At 47.0% G+C, this 20120-nt stretch overlaps 1 protein-coding gene across 5 annotated transcripts in view; it reads left to right on the top strand.

Moving 5' to 3' along the window:
- SNX29 (sorting nexin 29) overlaps positions 1 to 20120 on the top strand; it is a 550741-nt gene that overhangs the window by 333319 nt on the left and 197302 nt on the right. For all 5 annotated transcript variants that reach the window (XM_019928689.3, XM_073792297.1, XM_073792298.1 and 2 more), the window contains one exon: positions 9169 to 9285. In XM_019928689.3, the coding sequence (XP_019784248.1) occupies positions 9169 to 9285 (117 nt within the window). The remainder of the gene's footprint in view (positions 1 to 9168; positions 9286 to 20120) is intronic.

Below are 20120 nucleotides of genomic sequence, written 5' to 3'. Positions count from 1 at the left end.
TTCTGATAGGAGCGTGTCTTTCAGCAGAGCTGGGGCTCAGGGTTTTGTTTTTGCTTTTCTTCCCCTGTCCTTGCTCATTTGTCTCAAACGACCACCAGGAAGGTGTTGGCTGCTCTTTTATTATTGCCATTTCTGTATATTCTGCCTTTGCTCTTTAAGGGCCATTAGTGGAAAGCAGGAAAGGAAAGGTGTTATCTGGGTGGGTAGCAGCTGCTGCCGTGTGTGACCTTTCGCAACAGCTTGCCCGGTGTATTCTCTGAATGGTTGGGTGTCGGGAGAAATGAGGGCAAACGTCGGGGACAGGGACCCGGCAGCTCTGTGGCTGGGCTTTAGCAGTTACATAACATCTGTCTCTCAGAGGCGTCCCGTAGTTAAGTAGTTCTGGGTGTTTCCTCCTCCCCCATTAGACCATAATACCAGCAAATGTTTTTAAGCATCCCTTCTCTCAAGCCCGGCGTTCTGAGCACAGAACGGCTCGTTACAGAGGAGGTGAAGGAAGTCTCTCTTCCACAGGAACTTATCCCTCGGCCTCCTTGCAGGCTTCTGCTTATCTCAGTGGTGCTGCGGGTGGAGCCCAAGTGGGGCTGTCTCAGTGGACTTGAGGATGGAGCTGCTCCCTGGGCTCCTGGTGAACCTGTCACTTGGCAGCTTGACAGTGATCCAGGAGGATCAGTCCGGAGACCCCAGAGCTCTGCCTCGTCAGGGCGAGCCTGCACGCCTTCCCGGGGTCAGCCCCACACAGCACAATCAGAGCGCAAGGTGGGCTGGAAGGCACAAGGAAACAGGAGACTCGGGAGATGCAGGGCCCCGAGCCCCGCAGTCACACCGGCCCCCTCTTGCAGACTGGTTTTGGGCAGTGCTTTACCTTGCTGAGGCTTGCTTTCCTCATCTGTAAAATGGGCATAAAGCTCGACCTCCCAGGCTGTGATGCCTGCTCCTGTAAAGCACCTGGGACACTGCCGGACCTGAGGAGGCGCTCCGTTACGATAAATTAAGGATCACTCACTGTGGCAGGCACTGGGCGCTCCCCAAACTCTGTCATCCCTTTGTTCCTCATGACAAATCCCTCATGTTCCTCATGACAATAGGGAACAATACCCCCATTTTGTAAAGAAGGTACCAAGAGTCAGAGGTGTGAAGTAATTTACTCCAGGTCACACGGCAGTGAAGAGACAGGACCTGGGTTTGACCTTCACGCCCCTCGTTTTTCTACACCTGATTCGAGGCCCTGCCTAGAGGGCTCGTTGATGCCAAACATCTCCAAGCATTCCTGACAGTGCCCTGGAATGTCTTCATGTTGGAATTTTCATTTACACACTGGCTTGCACAATGCCTTCATATGAAGCAATGACCACTTTGAAGAAGGCCCATCTTGGCTGCTGGCCAAGTTTCTGGGTTTCTCCTTGGACCCTGAGTTTCACAGTAGCTCCTGCCTTTGCTAAGGTTCTTGTTTACTCTGGGCGCTCCTTCCCTTACTGTCAGGGTCCCCCTGAGGGGGGCTGGTTGCAGACCGGTCTGTGATAAGCCAGACTGGGCCTCGGGAGCAGCCAGAGACGGTGTCTTTTCCCGGAGTGTGCGCGTGTGTGCGCATGCTTGTGTGTGATGGTGCCCCTTATCTGGGTAATGCTCTCTGTACTTGATCCCAGGTTTATCACCTCCTCCAGGTCCTCTGGTATCTTGAGATGCTAGCTCAGCATCCTGGTCATGGTATATGCAGAGAAGCAGGCTGGAAAGTCCAAAACATGGACTCGGAAATTTGAACACCAGTTCTGCTGCTTGCCTCCTGTGTGGCCTCGGGCGAGGTGTCTACCTTCTTTGTGCCTCTGTTTTGGTTTGCAGCTCGGTTCCTGAGCCTCTCCTTCCTCCTCTGGGAGATGGGCATGATCAGGCACCTGCGGGCAAGGCCCACCATCAGTCTCAAAGAGAGCGATGGCAGCTGTAATTTTTTTTTGAAGACATCTGTGACCTTGGCTAGATCTGGACGTGTGTTGTTTCAGCTAACGTTCCTGATTTTCTTAGTCTTCAAGCCTAAATTGACTCTGTACAAGGAAACAGGGTATATACATCTAAAAGACCAACAGATGTTGATAACATTGGTTCTTACTTTTCTTTTCAGTTCTCTTCACAAATTTTATCCAAAAATGGTCGTATTTTGGCTTTTTTCATTGTTATTATTAGTCATCGTTTCTAATAATTATTAATGCAAAACGTTGTTTCAAGTATAGCATCTGTGTTGTTGGTAGGTGCTTCTCAAACTTTCTGTGCTGAAGAGCCAGTTTTTTTGGTTTTGGTTTTGTTTGTTTGCGGTACGCGGGCCTCTCGCTGCCGTGGCCTCTCCCGTTGCGGAGCACAGGCTCTGGACGCGCAGGCTCAGCGGCCATGGCTCACGGGCGCAGCTGCTCTGCGGCATGTGGGATCCTCCCAGACCAGGGCACGAACCCGTGTCCCGTGCATCGGCAGGCGGACTCCCAACCACTGCGCCACCAGGGAAGCCCTGGTTTTGTTTGTTTTTAAGTATTTCCAATTCATTGCAAACTGGTACTTGTGTAAAATACAAAAACAAAAAAAAACCAACTAGAAAAATTCCAGAATTCCTGGATTTCATACCAATATGAAATTGCTTCAGATGTTTCGAAATGCTTATTGTGAATTTCTGTGCTTGCCTCAGGTGGGTAGCAGACAGCTCACATCCCTGTCCCAGTTCACGGCCCCCTCGGTTGCAGACTTAACTCTGCCATCGCAGGAGTAACAGCGCTGCGCGTGGTGGTTGCTGCCGTCTGGTGCTGGCCGGCAGGCTTGATGCGGTTTTTCTCTGGCTGTGCCTTTGTTCACCTCCTTGAGAATCTGGAAGTTGAGAGCTGACAAGTGGAGGAGCTTCCGTGACCTCCCAATTTTACAAATGATGAACTGAAAAACCTAGGTTTCTAAAACTAGGGAGTGGCCCCACTGCAATTCACACCTGAGTGTGTGACATCCTTCCCCTTTGTCTTTGACAGTGGTTCCCAAGTCTGATTGATCATCACAGTCACTGGGGTCTTTAAAAAGTATTGCTCTGGGACTTCGCTGGTAGCGCAGTGGTTGAGAGTCCACCTGCCAATGCAGGGGACACGGGTTCATGCCTCGGTCCGGGAAAATCCCACATGCCACGGAGCGGCTGGGCCCGTGAGCCATGGCCGCTGAGCCTGCGTGTCCGGAGCCTGTGCTCCGCAACAGGAGAGGCCATAACAGCGAGAAGCCCATGTACAGCTTAAAAAAAAAAAAAAAAAAAAAGTATTGCTCTGGACTCCCGCACATTGAATCAGCATTTCTGGGAGTGAAGCCCAGAAATCTGCATTTCTCAGAAGCCCTCTGAGCAACTAATGATCAGCTTGCTTTGAGAGCCACTGGTCCACACTGTGCTGCTTCCCTCTGCTCTGCAGGACTGACTCATCTCCTTAACCCCTGAAGGGCTCCTGTGCCCCAGGGTGGAGGGCAGGGAACATAGACAGTGGCTCAGACTCTGATGCCTTCGGCTCACAGCCTGACCTCTCTGAGCCTCGAGGCCCCATCCATAGGAGGCCCTGCCCACCTTACAGGAGGGTGGCGAGGGTCACATGAGCTGATGGATATAATAGTTGGTGTTTAAAAGTATGTTAAGGCAAGTGGGCACTGGGGCTAGGACTTTGTCTTTACCTAGGCGGGTGCAGTGTCTTCACCGCAAAGGGAGGTTCTAGATCCCTGCCCACGGCCAGTGTCACTGGGACCCACAAACAGTTTGTGTGTTTTATAAAACTGAGGTAGATTCTGAGGCATCAAGTGAACATTCTCAGAGAGTTTGAGCATGTGACCAAACGAGTCTCAGTTGCTGTTAAAATTTGGGGGTATCTTGGTCTAATAAATCAGGAAGTGTCTAATTTGGTGTGATAGCCAAAGGAGGGGTGAAGCAAGATTTACTGGAATGTGATTAGATAGAACATTCTGATATAAAAGGAAGTGCCAGGGGCTGTTTTTTTAATTTATAAGCTTTTCATGATTTGGCAGGTAATTATGATAATTCCTGGGATTTTCACAGACTTAAAAGCTTTTTCACAGACACATTATTTTTGGAGATCATCTTCCCTGATGCTTCAGCTGGAAGGGATTGCTCAGTCTCTCGAAGCTCCAAAGGCATCATCTTACAATCCCCAACTCATATGTCACTTTGATGATGCCTTTCCCCGTCGATGATGACCCTTTATGCCAGGGATACTAGATAAGTGTCATCGCGTAGGCCAACACACTGATCAGTTGGTTAGGGCTGACTGGGTATCTTCTTGAGGAAGGTAGCAGTGATTGACTAGTGATGTCTGCCAAGTGGCAGGCAGTGGGAGAGAGCAGTGGAACCTGATAGATCGCACCAGTTCCCTGTGGTTGGGCATTTAGGTGGGTTCCAGCCATTTGGAGCTAAACTTCTGCTTGAGCACATGTGCAAGTAGAGGCACAGGCTACTCCACAGCAGGGGTTTGCTAAGCCACAGGCGAGTGATTTCAAAAGTTCGACAGATGTTGCCAAACAGCCTAGTGACTTAAACTTCTTTAGTCTTTCTACCGTCTTCTCTCCAGCCTAAACGACAAAACCCAAATGTTGACTGACAAGCATTCACACCTTGTTAGCTCATGAGCTGTGCACCTGCCAGATATAACTTGGGAACCGTACCTGCTGCCATCCGCGTGTTCCCTTGCGCCTTTCAGAGAATCGGGGCTCAGTTCCCAGTGCTTTGGCCCATGTTGGGCTCTGTTGGAAGCTGCATCAGCTGTGGTCAGTGTATCTCCACCTGGCATTTGCCTCTGACTCTGTCACCCTCGTTAGTGTTGTCAAGTGGCACCTCCCCCTTAACCGCCTTCCGATTAGTTTTCGAGGAAATACACCTGCTGAGAGTAGTAAGAAACACGGCAGACTTCCAAAGTGGCCCTGAGCACAGTGAGTGCCCGGCTCTGACTTAGGGCCTGGGTCGGCCGCAGGAGGCTGCCTGGCACGTGTCAAGGCCGATTCGAGAAGTGACGCCTGAGTCTTGTCTCCGGGCGAGGCCTTTCCCGATCGCCCATCTTCCAAGTCCTCCTCTCTCTCTGAGCTCTAGTCCAGTTTGTCTGACCTCTAGGATGTGAACCCCATGACTTTCCTGCACCCCAGCACCGAGAACACTGCCTGGCAGATGGTTAGCAATTCTCTTGGTGACATTCCTGCTTTGGAGACGGTGAGCCGTCTGAGCCACTTGTTATGGAACATGTGGCCCTTTTCCATGCGGCTTCCGGAGACCTGCCTCTCCTCCTCCTCCCCTTTCATGTCCCTTTCACGTGATCACCCACCATGTAAAATGAGCTTTCATTCACTGAGCATTTGCCACGTGCAGACATGGTGCCAAGCCTGCTAAGGGCGGCAGCTCATTTCATCCACACGGCAGCCCCGTGAAGTGAGCACTTTTGTTTGTTTTTTTTGTTTGTTTTGTTTTTAACATCTTTATTGGAGTATAATTGTTTACAGTGTTGTGTTATTTCTGCTGTATAACAAAGTGAATCAGCTATACGTATACATATATCCCCATATCCCCTCCCTCTTGCGTCTCCCTCCCACCCTCCCTATCCCACCCCTCTAGGTGGTCACAAAGCACCCAGCTGATCTCCCTGTGCTATGCGGCTGCTTCCCACTAGCTATCTATTTTACATTTGGTAGTGTATATAAGTCCATGCCACTCTCTCACTTCATCCCAGCTTCCCCCTCCCACCCCATGTCCTCAAGTCCATTCTCTATGTCTGTGTCTTTATTCCTGTCCTGCCCCTAGGTTCATGAGAACCTTTTTTTTTTTTTTTTAGATTCCATATATATGTGTTAACATATGGTATTTGTTTTTCTCTTTCTGACTTACTTCACTCTGTATGACAGACTCTAGGTCCGTCCACCTCACTGCAAATAACTCAATTTTGTTCCTTTTTATGGCTGAGTAATATTCCATTGTGTATACGTGCCGCATCTTCTTTATCCATTCATCTGTCGATGGACACTTAGGTTGCTGCCATGTCCTGGTGAGCGTGGTTTTTAATCCCCCTTTTGTAGGTGACAGGCCTCAGGCTCACAGAAGTTAAGTGACTCATACAGGAGCACACTGTTAAGTAATCCAGCCAAGACCAGTCTTGCACTGGAGTCTGAGCCCTTAACTGCCTCTCTCAGCTACCTCCCTGCCAACCTCTGGGCCTTTGCACCTGCTGTTTTCTCTGCTGGTTGTGTCTTTCTCCTCTTTGTCCACAGGATGACCTCCTAGAGCTCAGCACGTTTATGAAACGTAGAAGACCCGTGGGGCTGAGTGACATTAGGGAGAGTTGTTGGGAGGAAAGGGGCAGGAGATGGTGTTAGGGAGAGAGGCCAGGGCCGGGGCCGGACCTGGAAGGAGGGTGGATATTTATCCTTAGGGCAGTTAGAAGCATTGAAGGTTTTAAACAGCAGGTGACAACATCAGCTGTTGCTTTGGGAAGATCACTCTTGCTGCTTGGTGGAGAAAGGATTGGAGGGCCCCTGTCTCTCTCTCTATCTTATTCCCTGCAGCTATTGAGAATAATGAAAGAAGGTCAGGTGAAACCTGTAAATGCCCTCAGAGCCTCATAGAAATTCTGGTAGGCAGTGGTTGTGCCTTTTATTTTGATGATAATGGGAACCATTTGTGATCTCACATTTCTCTTCTGAGGCTCTCTCTGAGTCTTGAATTCATTTCTAGTTATACTAGAGTTTGGAAAGAGTTGTTTGAGGAATAGTAAGCTCAGTATGGTTTATGTAAGATGAAAGCTGTTTATATCAGTAAGTGTTTGTAGGGATATGTAATGGAGAAATTCAGGTTTCAGAGCTTCGCCTAGTAACAATGAGCATTGCCATTTTAATGACTACAGGAAATTATTTCATCAAATTTTGTCTCCTCAGTTCCATAGGATCCCCCCCTCCCCCCATTCCCTAGTGAAATGAAAGCTTTGTCTGATGTGGTCAAGTTACTCTCTGGCTGCAAAAGAGAACCAGCGTTTTGACAGCTCATGATAAACACCGCTTGAAGCTGGGATGTGTCAGTGTTTTATGCACTTAGGGAAAATTGTTTTAACACTCTGGTTTCCACTGCCAAACAAAACAAAACAAAAACAAAGCAAAACCCTGCCTTGCTTTAGAAATGACAGTGGCCCTTATTTAAAGCTTGCATGTTGTGGGGGCATATTAGCAGGTGTTTAGCAGTGATATTGGCAGTTGTGTATGTTTCCTGCTTGCTGTGTGGTAAATGGATTCTCAGCCCTGAGAAAGCTCGTGGAGGGTTTATGTGATTTCTGTGCGTAGGAGTCGAAGTCATTATTAGTGATGTTGTATTTGTTTGTGAAAGGCCAAAAGATCATCTTAAGCTTTTTTTATACAAAAGGAATAAGGCAACCGGGGAATATTAACTTCAGGTCTGTATGACCAAAAAAAGTCGTTAAAAGACTCAGTGACTTATTCTCCGTTTGTTAATCGCATGGCTACTGCAGTGTCTTTTATGCCATTTTTCACTTTGTATTTCACACTGGTTTGAAAAAGGTGAGCATCTGAGGGACAGAGAGGGGATGACATCTGAGTGGAGGTTCCCAGAGCAAATTAATGGATGTATCAGAATTATGGTTGGGAACCTGATACATTTCATGTTGATTACACCTGGCTCCCCTTACTTTCAGGTGAAAAATTTTAATTCTTTTAAAGAGGCTAAGTGGTTGTTCTCTCTGATAAATTATTAGGAAACTAAAAAGTAAAGAAAAGTAGAAAGAATGGAAAGAAGAATACCCCTTGACTCATGTTCATGTCTTCATTTATTTCCTCCTATGCCTTTTACCCTTTATATAACATCCAAAAAATAAAAACAAAAAGGAGGGCTTCCCTTTGTTCCTCCTGAAGCATCGAGATTCAGGTTACTCTTTTTTTCCCCACAGAGCTGCTCCTTACATCCTTTCTTTATTCTGACAGTATGTTTTATATTTCACATAGAATACTTATTATAAATGGTCTGATACTATTTATGTATTATATAGAATGTAGTAAGTACCTGGCTGAAGTCTGGGGTGTAGGAGGGATGATCTGAGAAGGGCAGAGGGACAGGGGCTAGTGGGGGTCTGCCTGACCTCTGCATTCTGGGGGGCTTCTCTGTAAGATGCTTGCCAGATTCTTCCTTCAGGGTTCCTGATGAGCATGGCAAGATTACATTCTCGCATTTCTCTAAAACATTTAAATAAATTACAGTTGAATTTGATTTTAAGCCCCAGTAAGATCACTCTTGTAATCAGAGAAATTACTGTATGTTTTGACCATATGGGATATCTTTGTTCTGTTTGTAAGTTACAGCTCGAAAGATCTGTTATTGATTCTGGACATCAGTCATGGGCTATCTTATCGCAACCTCCATTTTTATTTATTTGGGGTCAGCCAAGTGTATTGAAACGTGGATACATTCGCAGGCTCTTGGCAGGCCTGAACGGGCTAAAGAGTGGAGCGGCAGGATTGTGGAGTGTGGCCCAGTGGTCAAGAGCCAGGGCTGCGGAGTCAGCCCTTTATTAGCTATGTGACTGTGGCCCAGCTCCTTAAACACCTCTGACATTGTTCCTCTTTCTGTGAGGTAGGAGCAGTAATATCTTCCTCACGTATTTTCCTGGCATAGAATGAGCAGTGACCATAGGGCAGCTGTGCTGCTGCAGGTGTGTCTGTCACCCTCACTGTCACCATCCTCAACAAGGCTCCGGTACTGTTTTCTGGGTTTTCAGAACCAAGGCCCTGATGAACAGAAATGGCAGTCATTCTACTTGTACCATTAGCGGGGAAGTTCTTAACAGGCACAACTCGGATGAGAAAGAAAGCCTTTGCCAGAAAATTATTCATTTATTAAGAACAAAAGCCTAAGGTCCAAAGATGACATGATACAGTCATATTGTGACCATAAACTGGGGACCGTTGAGTCCATAATGTTAAAATCAACCAAGTCAAAAACGTATTCAACTTCTGAGTGGATTGCGTAGCTAATCCGTAAGTATAAGCAGTGTTACTGTTTCCAGCCTGACAACCTCCTGATGCCTTGCTGACAAGTGATGGGCTCGGAGAGAGCGGGGCGAATCGTGGGGAGGGTCTGCCCTCCGAGCCTCACTACATGGTGCTTGTGTGTTGCAGGTGGCAGAGATGCACGGGGAGCTGATCGAGTTCAATGAGCGCCTGCACCGGGCCCTGGTGGCCAAGGAAGCCCTCGTGTCCCAGATGAGGCAGGAGCTCATCGACCTTCGGGGGCCGGTGAGTGTTCCCACCCAGCAAGGCCCTGGCCTTGCCATTCTGCCCACACTGTCTGTCAGTCCACCCAGCCTCTGCTGCTCACAACCATGCTGTTATGTTTGTTCAATGTCAAGGGTATGGAAAAATACAGAGACTAAAAGAGGGAGCATCCAGGTACCCACCGTCTAGATCTTACGTGCGTTAGCCTTTGCTTTCCTTTGGGTGGGAGGGGGTAAAGTAAATAAAATGCTGCAAACTCTGTCAAAGTCCCCTTGGCACCATTTCATGCCCTGTACCCATAATTGATACTCTGAAATTGGCATATAGCCTTCTCCTCCCTGTTTTTATAGTTACTACATGGATAAATTTCCATAGAAATAAATAGTTTCAGTTTTGTGTAACTTTTACCTACATGGTATACTTGTAAATATCTGTTTGCCTCGTGTGTATGTGTGTTTATGTTTATTTAGTATTATGGTTTGAGGACCATCCCACATAGATCTAATAGAGGATTTTAAACTGCAGCACTCTTGATACTTTGAGCCATTTAATTCTTTGTGGGGTGGCTGTCCTGCGCATTGTAGGACGTTTAACAGCATCCCTGATTCCTACTCACTAGAGGCCAGTAGCACCCCACCCAATCCTGGCAACCAAAGATGTCTCCAGACATTGTCAAAATATCCCCTGGGGGACAGAATCACCCCTGGTTGAGAGCTGCTGACCTAGTTTGTTCACTTTCTTGATTCTTTAATTCTCTATTGAATGAAATACTACAATATTTTAAATCTGGTTGTGTTCATAAACATTTAGGTTGTTTCCAGTATTTTGCTACTGCAAATCATATTGCTGAGAGCATCTTGTCCTTTTTGCACATTTATAATAGCTTCTTCTTTGCTTTAAAACTTTCTTATGATGTCAAATGTTAAACACCTGAAGGTCGGCGGATGTGCGATGCACTCTCACGTAACCATTGTTCAAATGAGCTATTGTCAGTCATGGTCAATCTTATTTCGAGTTACCAGTACCTGCTTTTCCCCTCCATATTGGTTTGAATCAAACACCAGGCAGTTTCATCTGTAGACTTTTCAGTGTGTAGCTGTAAAAATGAAGAAAACAAATAGAATATCATGGTCAGGCCTCCATTATCAATAATTCGTCTATACCAATGAATATCGGTGTTCAAATTTCTTCTTGTCTCATAATTTTTTTAATAGTTTTTTTGAGTCATGGTGAGGAGTGACAGATCTAGATCTGTCTGCTGTGAAAGACTGAATTTTTTTTTAAACGATTGAAAATTGTCAAAATTTGGGCTCTTGACAAACCTTGTTGCACCTATCCATGCTAAACAGCGAAGAAGTATAAAAGGGTATGTTCAGTGAAAAATAAATCTCCTTCCTATCCGGGCCCTTTACTGTCCTGCCCAGAGGCAATAACAGTGATCCGTCCTGGGTTTCTCTTTACAGAGTTGAGCACTGCTTGAGTAAGCTGCGCGCACACACCTACACGTTTAACAACCAGTAGCGGCTCTATCCCCTGTTCTCTATATTACTTTCCTTTCACCTATCTGTGTACTTTAGACATCATTTTATTGTACTTCACGTATAGGCCTGCATCCTTCTTTTAAAGAGCTGCATTGTATTCCTTTGAACTGATAATACCAAGGTTTATCTAACCAGGCTCCCATTGATGGATATTGAGTTGTTTCCCATTTTTATTTTTACACCAGAGCTGTCAATAACATCCTTGTGAAATCCACATTTAGAATAGAAGGTTGTCTGGCAGCTCATGGGGCTACACTTGGCTGGGTGTAGACCCAGAGATCTCGTCTTGCAAGGTTTCGGGGCGCTAGGAGGACTAGCATCTTCTTCCATCCTCCTCCATCTGTTGCAGGAAAACCCTTCCTGAGCGCCAGCGTCCGTCAGGAACTCCCGGTTGTCAGAGTTCCGACGGTGTGTCAGGCACACATGGGTCTTCACCTTCATTCTCTCATTAGATTTTGAAGACGAGCCTGTGAGTCGAGTGGGATTAGCATCCTCTTTAATAAACATGGCAGTTGAGATGCAGAAGGGTTCAGGGCCCCGCTGGGCTTCTCATTATATTCCACCGCGGTGCTGGGCCCCCAGCCCATCAGCTTTCTTCTGCTCCAGGTCCCTTGCTTCCTCCTGCTGTCCCCTCTGCCTGGAATAAGGCTCTGGCCTCAGGTAACTCACCCCTCAGTATCTACTCATCGCCTCCTCAGGAAACCTGACCAGGTCAGATTTTCCGTGTTGAATGTGATGCTTATATGTATCTCTCCCTTCTTCTCTTGCTGTGATTTTACATTCATCTCTCACTAATCAGTCTCTCCATGAGGGGCCCCTCCTTGAGGGCAAGTTCCATGTCTCTTTCTGCTCCCTTTGAATCCCATTGATTCACATAGTAGGTGCTCAATAAATATAAGTTGACTTATTGAGTGAATGAATGAGTGAATGAGGGAATGTCACAGGTAGTAAGTGGTGGAGTCCAGATTTTCCCTGGGCGCCTCTGACATGAAAGCCCATCTTCTCTCCTCCTGCCAGGCTCCCTCTTGCTTCCAGTCTGATTGCCCTTCAAGGCAGTGACATCCCTTTACCCAGAGGCGCTCGAACCGTCATCAGATCCTTTCCTGCGGGCAGGTTGTGATGGCCAGAAGTGAGGAGGGAGTAAAGCGGTCCTGAAGGCTGTTGGGAAGAGCTGGCCATTTGGGCATTGGCCCCAGGGGGACATCTTGACCTTGTTGTTACTGCCTCAGGCCCGCTCCAGTCATCTGCCCAGAGCCAGACAGACGGGGCAGAGGAGGGAGGCAGCCGCAAACTCAGCTTCAGTTCTGGAGCCCGTGAGAGGCCTCTCTTGTGGGAGGCTGCCCTACCCCTTCGTTTCCACTCTCTGCTGACCCCGGACTAGACTTCCTCCCAGACCGCCAGAGTATCTGAGGGCCTCACGGTCAGGACCGGGTCTGCCTTATTCGGAAACCCCGGTTTCCTCTTCCATCAAGTGGAGAGTAACGTGGCACTAGCCGCTTGGGCGGCTCCACGAGATGCTGCCGGTAAAGGTGCTTGGTGTCGGACACGTGGTAGGGGCCCCGTTTTCATCTCTGAGTCCCCAGTGCCCAGCACCCTGCCTGGCACATCGTAGGTGCTCCGTAAATGTTTGCTAAGTGAGAACTTCATTTTCATAGAGCAGAGGATGACTCCATGCACCAAATAATAAATTTTTTAAAAGATAGGTGCAGGGACACGGTTTCTTCTCAGTGTTATCTTTTCATGATATTATAGACTTGTAAGAAGTCACTTATTTTAAGGAGAAGGGTTAAATTCTTATTTTAAGGATTAAGGGTTGAATTTTTTCCTTTTCTTTTTTTGAATGTAAGTATTTTTAGGACTCTCTCCTCGTTATACACCCCCTGCCCCCAGTATAACATGTGAATGAATGCTGTAGTTTTTTTTGTTTGTTTCTGTTTTTACCTTTTAGCAGGATTTGATTACAGCCCTGAAAGTTCTCTGGGAGAACAGCTCCTATTTTGAATAATAAATGGAGACAGAGAAATAGAACCTTGTAAGATGACGGGATGTAGAGGTCAATTACAGTCACAGCACAGGGAAAGCTGAAGGCAAAACAACTCATTAAGTGCAAGTTTGTTCCCACAGGGGAAGCAAACTTGGTCTCACTTTATGTAATTGAAGTTGGATTCCTCTCTCTCCTGCCCCTTCTGTGGGTCTCTATTTCTTTGTCCTAAGTACTGTTTAAGTGGGTCACCTCCACTTAAGCAGAAAAGACACCCTGCCTGGTGTGGCTTGAGGTCTGTAGAATCGCTTCCCTGATTCAAAGCACCAGCCCTGTTGGTTTGTCCTCCTGTCACCAGTCTCTCACCTGTCCCCTCCCTTGTCTGTTTGGTGAGGGCCATGTACTGTGTGCTTGGTGTTGGCGTGCATTTTTATCCTTTCCCCTCAGAACAACCCTGTATAGTATATAATGGACCTAATAAGGTCCATTTTTCAGCTTAGCAAACTGAGGCACAGAGAGGTCTCAGGACTCACCGTGAGGCACACAGCTCCGCAGTTGCACCAGATTGCAGATCCAGGACCATCTCATTCTTCAACACCATGCTGTTTACTCTTCTGTGTTCTTTCCTTTTTTCATTTCAAGCAAAATTTAGTGTCTGTTGTGCTCCAAGCACAACCCTCCTGGGGATTTTAAAGATTCAGATCCCTCTTTGGTGAAGCTCTCGCACATTCCACTCCCTGACTGCATCTCCCCCTTCCTTGTCTCCCCCTCTCGCTTTGTACATCAAAGTTGGTTGGTTTTCTTTTTTTTTTTCTTACTGATCACTTAATCTTGATATCAGACAGGCTCTTTGGAAATTTGGAATCTGGAGAAGGCAGAGTTTCGAAAGAGTGGAATAATAATTCAAAGGGTGCAGGCGGGTGGTGCATATAAAAAAGGAGGGGGTGCTGTGATAAATCATCTTGAAAAAGGATGGTCAGTAGGCTGCTTTGCTGTAGCACTTTCTGCCAGGTTGCCTCATGGCCGTCCATGAACGGGAGCTCCGGCATGCTTTGTAGGCATTATTTCCCCAGGGACCATCTTTTCTAAGATATTTTTCAAGGGATGCATTTAGGAAAGTTAGGGCCGAGCTACGTATCATGTTCTTTACCCCACATGCCAGTTGCAGGGAGGTCCCGGCAGCGCGGGTTGTCCCATGAACCTGCCCTGGCCTGGGCTTCACAGGGCCCGGAGGGGAGGAGGTGGCATTGCCTGGCCGTGGGGCGCACTGGGCCTGCACCCGCTCTACCCGGGGTGAGTGGCCGGCCAGGCGTTCAGTCTTGGGTCCCACTGGCCTTCTACTGACTCCCCAGCTGGCCAGGGTCTCAGTCATCTGAACCCCAGGCACTTTGGGCCTCCTCCACACTGGCTCCCAGACAGCGGACTGTGCGGTTCTCTTGGATTCTCTATGCTCTCTTTTGCTGTCTCTGTTTTTTAATCTCTGTTTCTTCTTCTGTCTCTTTGTATCTCTCTCTCCCTGCTCCTCTTGGTTTCTCACTCTCTGCTCCTTTCTTTCTTGGTCTGCCTCTGCTTCTCTTTCCCTGTCCCCCTCTTTCAACCCCTGTGTGCGTGTTGGTTTCTCTGCCTCTGTCTGTCTTTCTCTCCCCGGTTCTGAGTCTCTCTCTGCCACTGTCTCAGGCTCTGTCTCTCCCCTCCCCCTTCCCTTCCCATTGTCTCTAGTTTCATAGACATTTACATTGCTCTGTGGCATGATGACAATGCTGTTCGTTGCAATTGCCTTGAAAAACTGCAAATCCTTTGCGTTTCGGGCTCCCTGAAGTGGCTTACAGTAGAATCAGCTTCCACGGAAGTCTTTGCAGCCTCTCCCTTCTTGCTTGCATCCCTCCTGAGCTCCTGCCTGGCCCTTAATCTGTTTCAGTGGCCCTTCGTGCGCCAGCATCTGTCACTCTGTATTACCACTTTGTGTTGAATTTTCTTTTTTTAACCAGTGGCTAGATAGCCACCCTGTGACAGGGGCCGTGTTTATTTTCCTCTTCTCGGAGGCTGGCACACAGTCACTCAGGGAGCAGATGCTGTCTGAGTCGGGCCACGCACCTGCAGTATCTGTGGAAACACTGTTAACCACAGTATCTGATCATCCAGAAAGGTGCTGTCCTGGAGGCTGCTGGATGCCAGAGACTTCCCATTAATCCTCGCTGCAAGCTGCATGGTGTTTCCATGGGCCACCTTCCCTCCGTTATTGAAATGACTGAGCTGGTGGGAGAGAAAGACGAGGAATTTAAATCTCAGGGGTGAGACAGATGGACAAAGCTTATCTCAAGTTTTGTGATAAGGTCCTACTTTGAAATAAAATGCTTCCTGGGACTTTCTTGGTGTCTTTAAAACCTTCCGAGGGAGGGATCTCATTTGAGGGCTGATGCTATTTAAGTCCAGAGCTTAAAAGAAATATATTTTCCAGCCGGTGGCACTTCCGAATGTCTAATGATCAAGTACCAAATTGTCTGCGGCCCCACAGCAGCTCTCAACAGCGCATTCCAAATTATAAGAGGCTTTTTAATTCGGCACTTGGACATCCGTGTTCTAATCGTCTACCGTCTTGAAGGAGATTATTTTTAAAAGTGCCATTTAAGAGAGGCTGCTAAAAATATGTCTCACATAGAGGCTTAAGTCAGAAATATTAGTTTTTGTTACAAAATCATCCGGAAAGATGCTTGCAGAACCCACTTTAAACAGCTCAGTGCCAGAGAATCAAAGCCCCTCTTTGAGTCCAGTCACCCTTTTCTGTCAATGGGCAAATTGCCCACCTGATCCCACGCCCCTCGGCATTCATGCTGGACTCACGGGTCTGTCTGCCCCCATGTGCCCAGGTCTTGCCCCTGGTTTATGCCTGGTTCACTCATGGCTGTGGGTAGCTGGGTTCCTTTGGGGAGCCCTGAGGGGCTACAGTTTAGCCTTTGGGTAGACAGAGCCTGGCTACCCAAGGCTTACGGGTGTGGAACTTTGAAATTACATTTCCAGTAAGATCAGAGTTTTGTGTCAGTTGACAAATGCAGCGCGTGCAAGCTTTGCCCCAAGGCTGATCCCTTACTGATGCACGTAGGAAGCACTGGCAAGGTACAGAGTCATCAGGACATGTGCACATCGGGCTCCCTAATGACTTCAGCTGTGGGTTCAGGGAGGCATTTGCTGCCTGTCCGTCACTCGTGTTTTGTGAGGCTGTTTTTACACAGAGTGTGGGGCATGCTGCAGGGTTGTGGAGGACATGGGCTCCGCCCCTGAGAAGGTCAAGAGCAGAATATGTTTTGCCTGACTTGCGTCTCTCTGGTTTGACTGCATTGTGACTTGGCGCGGAGATAACTCAGAGACCTTTCCTGCCACCGACCCTGAAGAGATAGAAGCCAGGTTTACAAAGCAACTCTTGCTCCCCTTTTTGCCTGCTTGCTCACGTGGCCATGTGATCACTCGGCTTAAGTTTGCTGCTCACGGCCCCACCAGCAGGAAAAATGACAGTCAGGGAGCTCTCGGGGCTCCCAGGCCCTGTGCTCCCCTTCTTTAACCACCGCGTCCTTCCTGACAGCAGCTCGCTCTTTCTTCTTTTGTTTTCACCTGACCCAGGAACTCGGATGAATTGAAATCCTGAGCTCGTGACCCACACCCACCTATTATAGGTGCAAACAAGGCCTGTTCTTCTTTATTTAATACGGTAGCCCTGATCTCACTCTCTGCCTTCTATGGAAGCTGCTCCCAGACTCTACCCTCACCGCTCCTGCGGGTTCAACCTCAAGACTTCGGGTTGCTTGGCTCCTAACCTCTGTGTATTTTATTGGCATGTAGGTGTCTCAGTCTTATGTTGTTGGCCTGGAAAAGCTGTTCTTGAGGGTCAAGCAGCCATGTGGCCTGGGCTTGGACCTCTGTCCCGTGCTGTCAGACTGTGGTGCTGTCCTTGACTCATGTCATTTTTGTCATCCTCAAAATGTAGACTCCCCAGCCTCTTCCATCCTGTCTCCACTGTGCCTTGTCAATCCTACTGACTAAGACATGTCCATCTAAATCCTAATTTAATTGATTCTATTTCTGCTAAATTAACACACACTGTATTTCCAAGGATACGTAATAGCCACGTGATTATACTTGTATAAACCCTCTAAATATATTTTATGTGCTTATTTCTTAATAAATATCTTTCTCCAGGATAACAGAGTTCCCATCTGATTAGTCCTCCTCCCCCACCAATTGCATGTGACTCACATATTTTTTTTTAAAGATTTCTTCCTATTTTTTATAATATTTTTTTAAAAAAAGGCTCATCTCTTCTTTTTTCTCTCCTGGTCCATCATTAACTTGGGGCTGCCGAAGTGGAGAGTGGCATCTGGGCATCAGAGGGATCTTACGGTTTGTTCTGGAAGCGTTCCCAATCTCCTTGAAGTGGATTTATGTAATCTTCCCGTGGAAATAAATGCTGTTTTTACTGTATGTGTCATGGAGGTTGATTCCCTGGTCAGCTGGTTTGTGGGATCCAGAGCCAATTGTGCCTAGATCTGTTGTCGTCTTTTCTGGGAAACCGAGCCAAACCACTGGTTGCCTGTTCTTTTGAAAACGACCCCTTCCTGAGGGACGGGTACCATCTTGGAATTGCCTGTGGGGTCTGCAGAGCTTCTGCTCCTGTTTCTGAGGAAAAGGATTTTGCTGACCAGGGTTCAAGCTGTGTTCTCCCAGATACACAGAACCTCTGGGCCTCATCCACACCGAAGTGGGTGGCCGTGTTTTGAGATGTGATGGATGTTGCCAGCCAGGCAGTTGAGATCTGACTTTGACAAGGCTTTTGATAAAGTCAGAAAAACCTTGTGTCCACTCAGATTTTTTTTTTTCTGTCCCAGGGTGTCATGGCCTTTGCCAGCATAAGAGCATGTGTCTCCAATGAGAATCACCTCCTTCCCCTGTTACAGTGAGACTCACAGCCAGCTGTGGCTCCCAGTGCCTCCGTACATGCAGATCTTTTTTGGGCCTTTTTTTTTTTCTATTGAAGTAGAGTTGATTTACAGTGTTGTGTTAGTTTCAGGTGTACAGCAATGTGATTCAGTTGTATATATTCTTTTTCAGATTCTTTTCCACTGTAGGTTATTACAGGGTATTGAGTAGGGTTCCCTGTGCTGTGTAGTAGGTCCTTGTTGTTTATCTATTTTATATATAGTATTAGCCTTGTTTTAGAAAGAATCTGGCAGGTGCTGCAGCAGGACCTGACTCTGGCCTTGTCCTTGCCTCTCGCTCTTGGGCCACGGAGTCCTGCCCCTCACCTTTGCTCGTGCCCTTCTACTTGCATTGCCTTGCTTCTCTGCCTTTTGTCTTCCAGAAGACATGCTTTAAATTTTTTTTTTTTATTAAATTACACAAATAATATAAGAATCTATTTTTGAAAGAAATGAAGTACTATACAACTGAAGAGAGTATAAAATACAAGTGTCCCTCTCCCAGAGATCCTTACTCTAAGAGTTTGGGTATGTGTTGCCTTCTCCTTTCTTCCCACCCTTACAGATCTTCCCCACCCTTCAAAATCTAGCTCATTCTAAAGCCCTCAGTGGCCTGGTCAGTACTGAGTTGTTTTTATTTTTAACTTCTTCTGAATTCCTGTAATCCTTTTCCCCCTCTGAACCACCCATTTTGTCTACTTTTCTTATGTTGTCCTTTGTTTACTTATTAATGAATTTGTTCTGTGGACTTAGACCCAGTTGATTCTTTTCTGCCACTGGACAGAAGTTTGTTATCCAGTGGAGGACACACAGAGACATGTTACCACGTAGTTGCAGTGGAGTATGAGGAGGGGCTGGCAGAGGGCAGGCTCTTGATACGTATTTGTTGAATGACTGAAGTAACCAACAAATAAGAGAATTATGTACAATCAGGTGTAATGGTGGCACAGTGTTGGGTTAATTAACTGCTGGGATTGTCCTGGAAGGCTTCAGAGAGGAAAGGTTTGACTTGGGTTTTGAAGGATGAGTAGAACTTGGTCGGGAAGATGGGCCTATCAGGCGGGGGGACGGGTGGTGTAAATCAATATGGTGCGTTCGTGGATATTGTCGTCCACTAGCTTCATGGGTGTATCCTTTGGCTTCTCCATCAGATAATGAAGTCCTTAAAAGTGGGAGTGACATTTACACTCCTACCTTCAACAGGAAGCTGCTCCCAGGCTTTTTATATACCAAATCTTTCCCCAAGTGTTTTACATGTAGCAGCAAGCCCATGAGGTGGATATTACTGATTCCATTTTAGAGATAAGGAAACTAAGGCACAAGTAAGATAGCTAATGTCCCCAAGTTCTTAGGACTAGTAAGCGTGGAGCTGGTAGGTCTTAACTTTTTGAGTCTTCATGTCCCCATCCCTAAATGGGGTGATGCCCACAAGAGAGAGTTGTATGAGGTTTGAATTAAATGAGATAATACCTGTAAATCACCCAAAGTGGGGCCAAATATCAGTTGATCATAACCTTGAATAAAGTAGCACCTCCACCGCCTGCTTTATTTTTCTTCATGGCATTTATCACTGCTTGGCATAGAGCTGTTGATTTGCTGTCTCCCTTTGTCTGTTGTATACTTGACTGTGTCCCCAGTACCTGGTAAAGAGTATTAAATATTTGTGGCATGAATGAATGAATATTAGTTCTCACTTCCCACCATAGCATCCTGACTATGGATGCTCAGAAAATACTTGCTGGGGCTTCCCTGCTGGTGCAGTGGTTAAGAATCCGCCTGCTAGTGCAGGGGACACGGGTTCGAGCCCTGGTCTGGGAAGGTCCCACATGCCATGGAGCAACTAAGCCCGTGCGCCACAACTACTGAGCCTGTGCTCTAGAGCCCGCAAGCCACAACTACTGAGCCTGCGTGCCAAAGCTACTGAAGCCCACACGTCTAGAGCCCGTGCTCCACAACAAGAGAAGCCACCACAATGAGATGCCCGTGTACCGCAACAAAGAGTAGCCCCCGCTCGCCACAACTAGAGAAAGCCTGCATGCAGCAATGAAGACCCAACACAGCCAAAAATAAATAAATAAAATAAATAAATTTATTAAAGAAAAATACTTGATGAATTTGACTGAAGCAAAACATTCTATGCCAGTTCCCTACACCTACAAGGGACCGTGGATTTATATGTCATGAGATGATCAACATTGCTGTTTTCATTTTTTATTTGCTGTCATGTTCAGGGGACTATCATGTCTCCCACCCCGATTTTCGTGATCTCTCAGTTTAAGCGTTTCCAATTTGAGTATGAAATTATCCATCAGTCACAGAGAGAATTTGTGTTGTCCTAACTGGGGAAACTGTTGATGGAAGAGCGAG

Source organism: Tursiops truncatus, chromosome 15 (genome assembly GCF_011762595.2).
Source record: "Tursiops truncatus isolate mTurTru1 chromosome 15, mTurTru1.mat.Y, whole genome shotgun sequence".
Classification (NCBI taxonomy): domain Eukaryota; kingdom Metazoa; phylum Chordata; class Mammalia; order Artiodactyla; family Delphinidae; genus Tursiops; species Tursiops truncatus.
The sequence above is the reverse complement of the archived record's forward strand: the minus strand, read 5'-3'. Positions and strand labels throughout refer to the sequence as shown.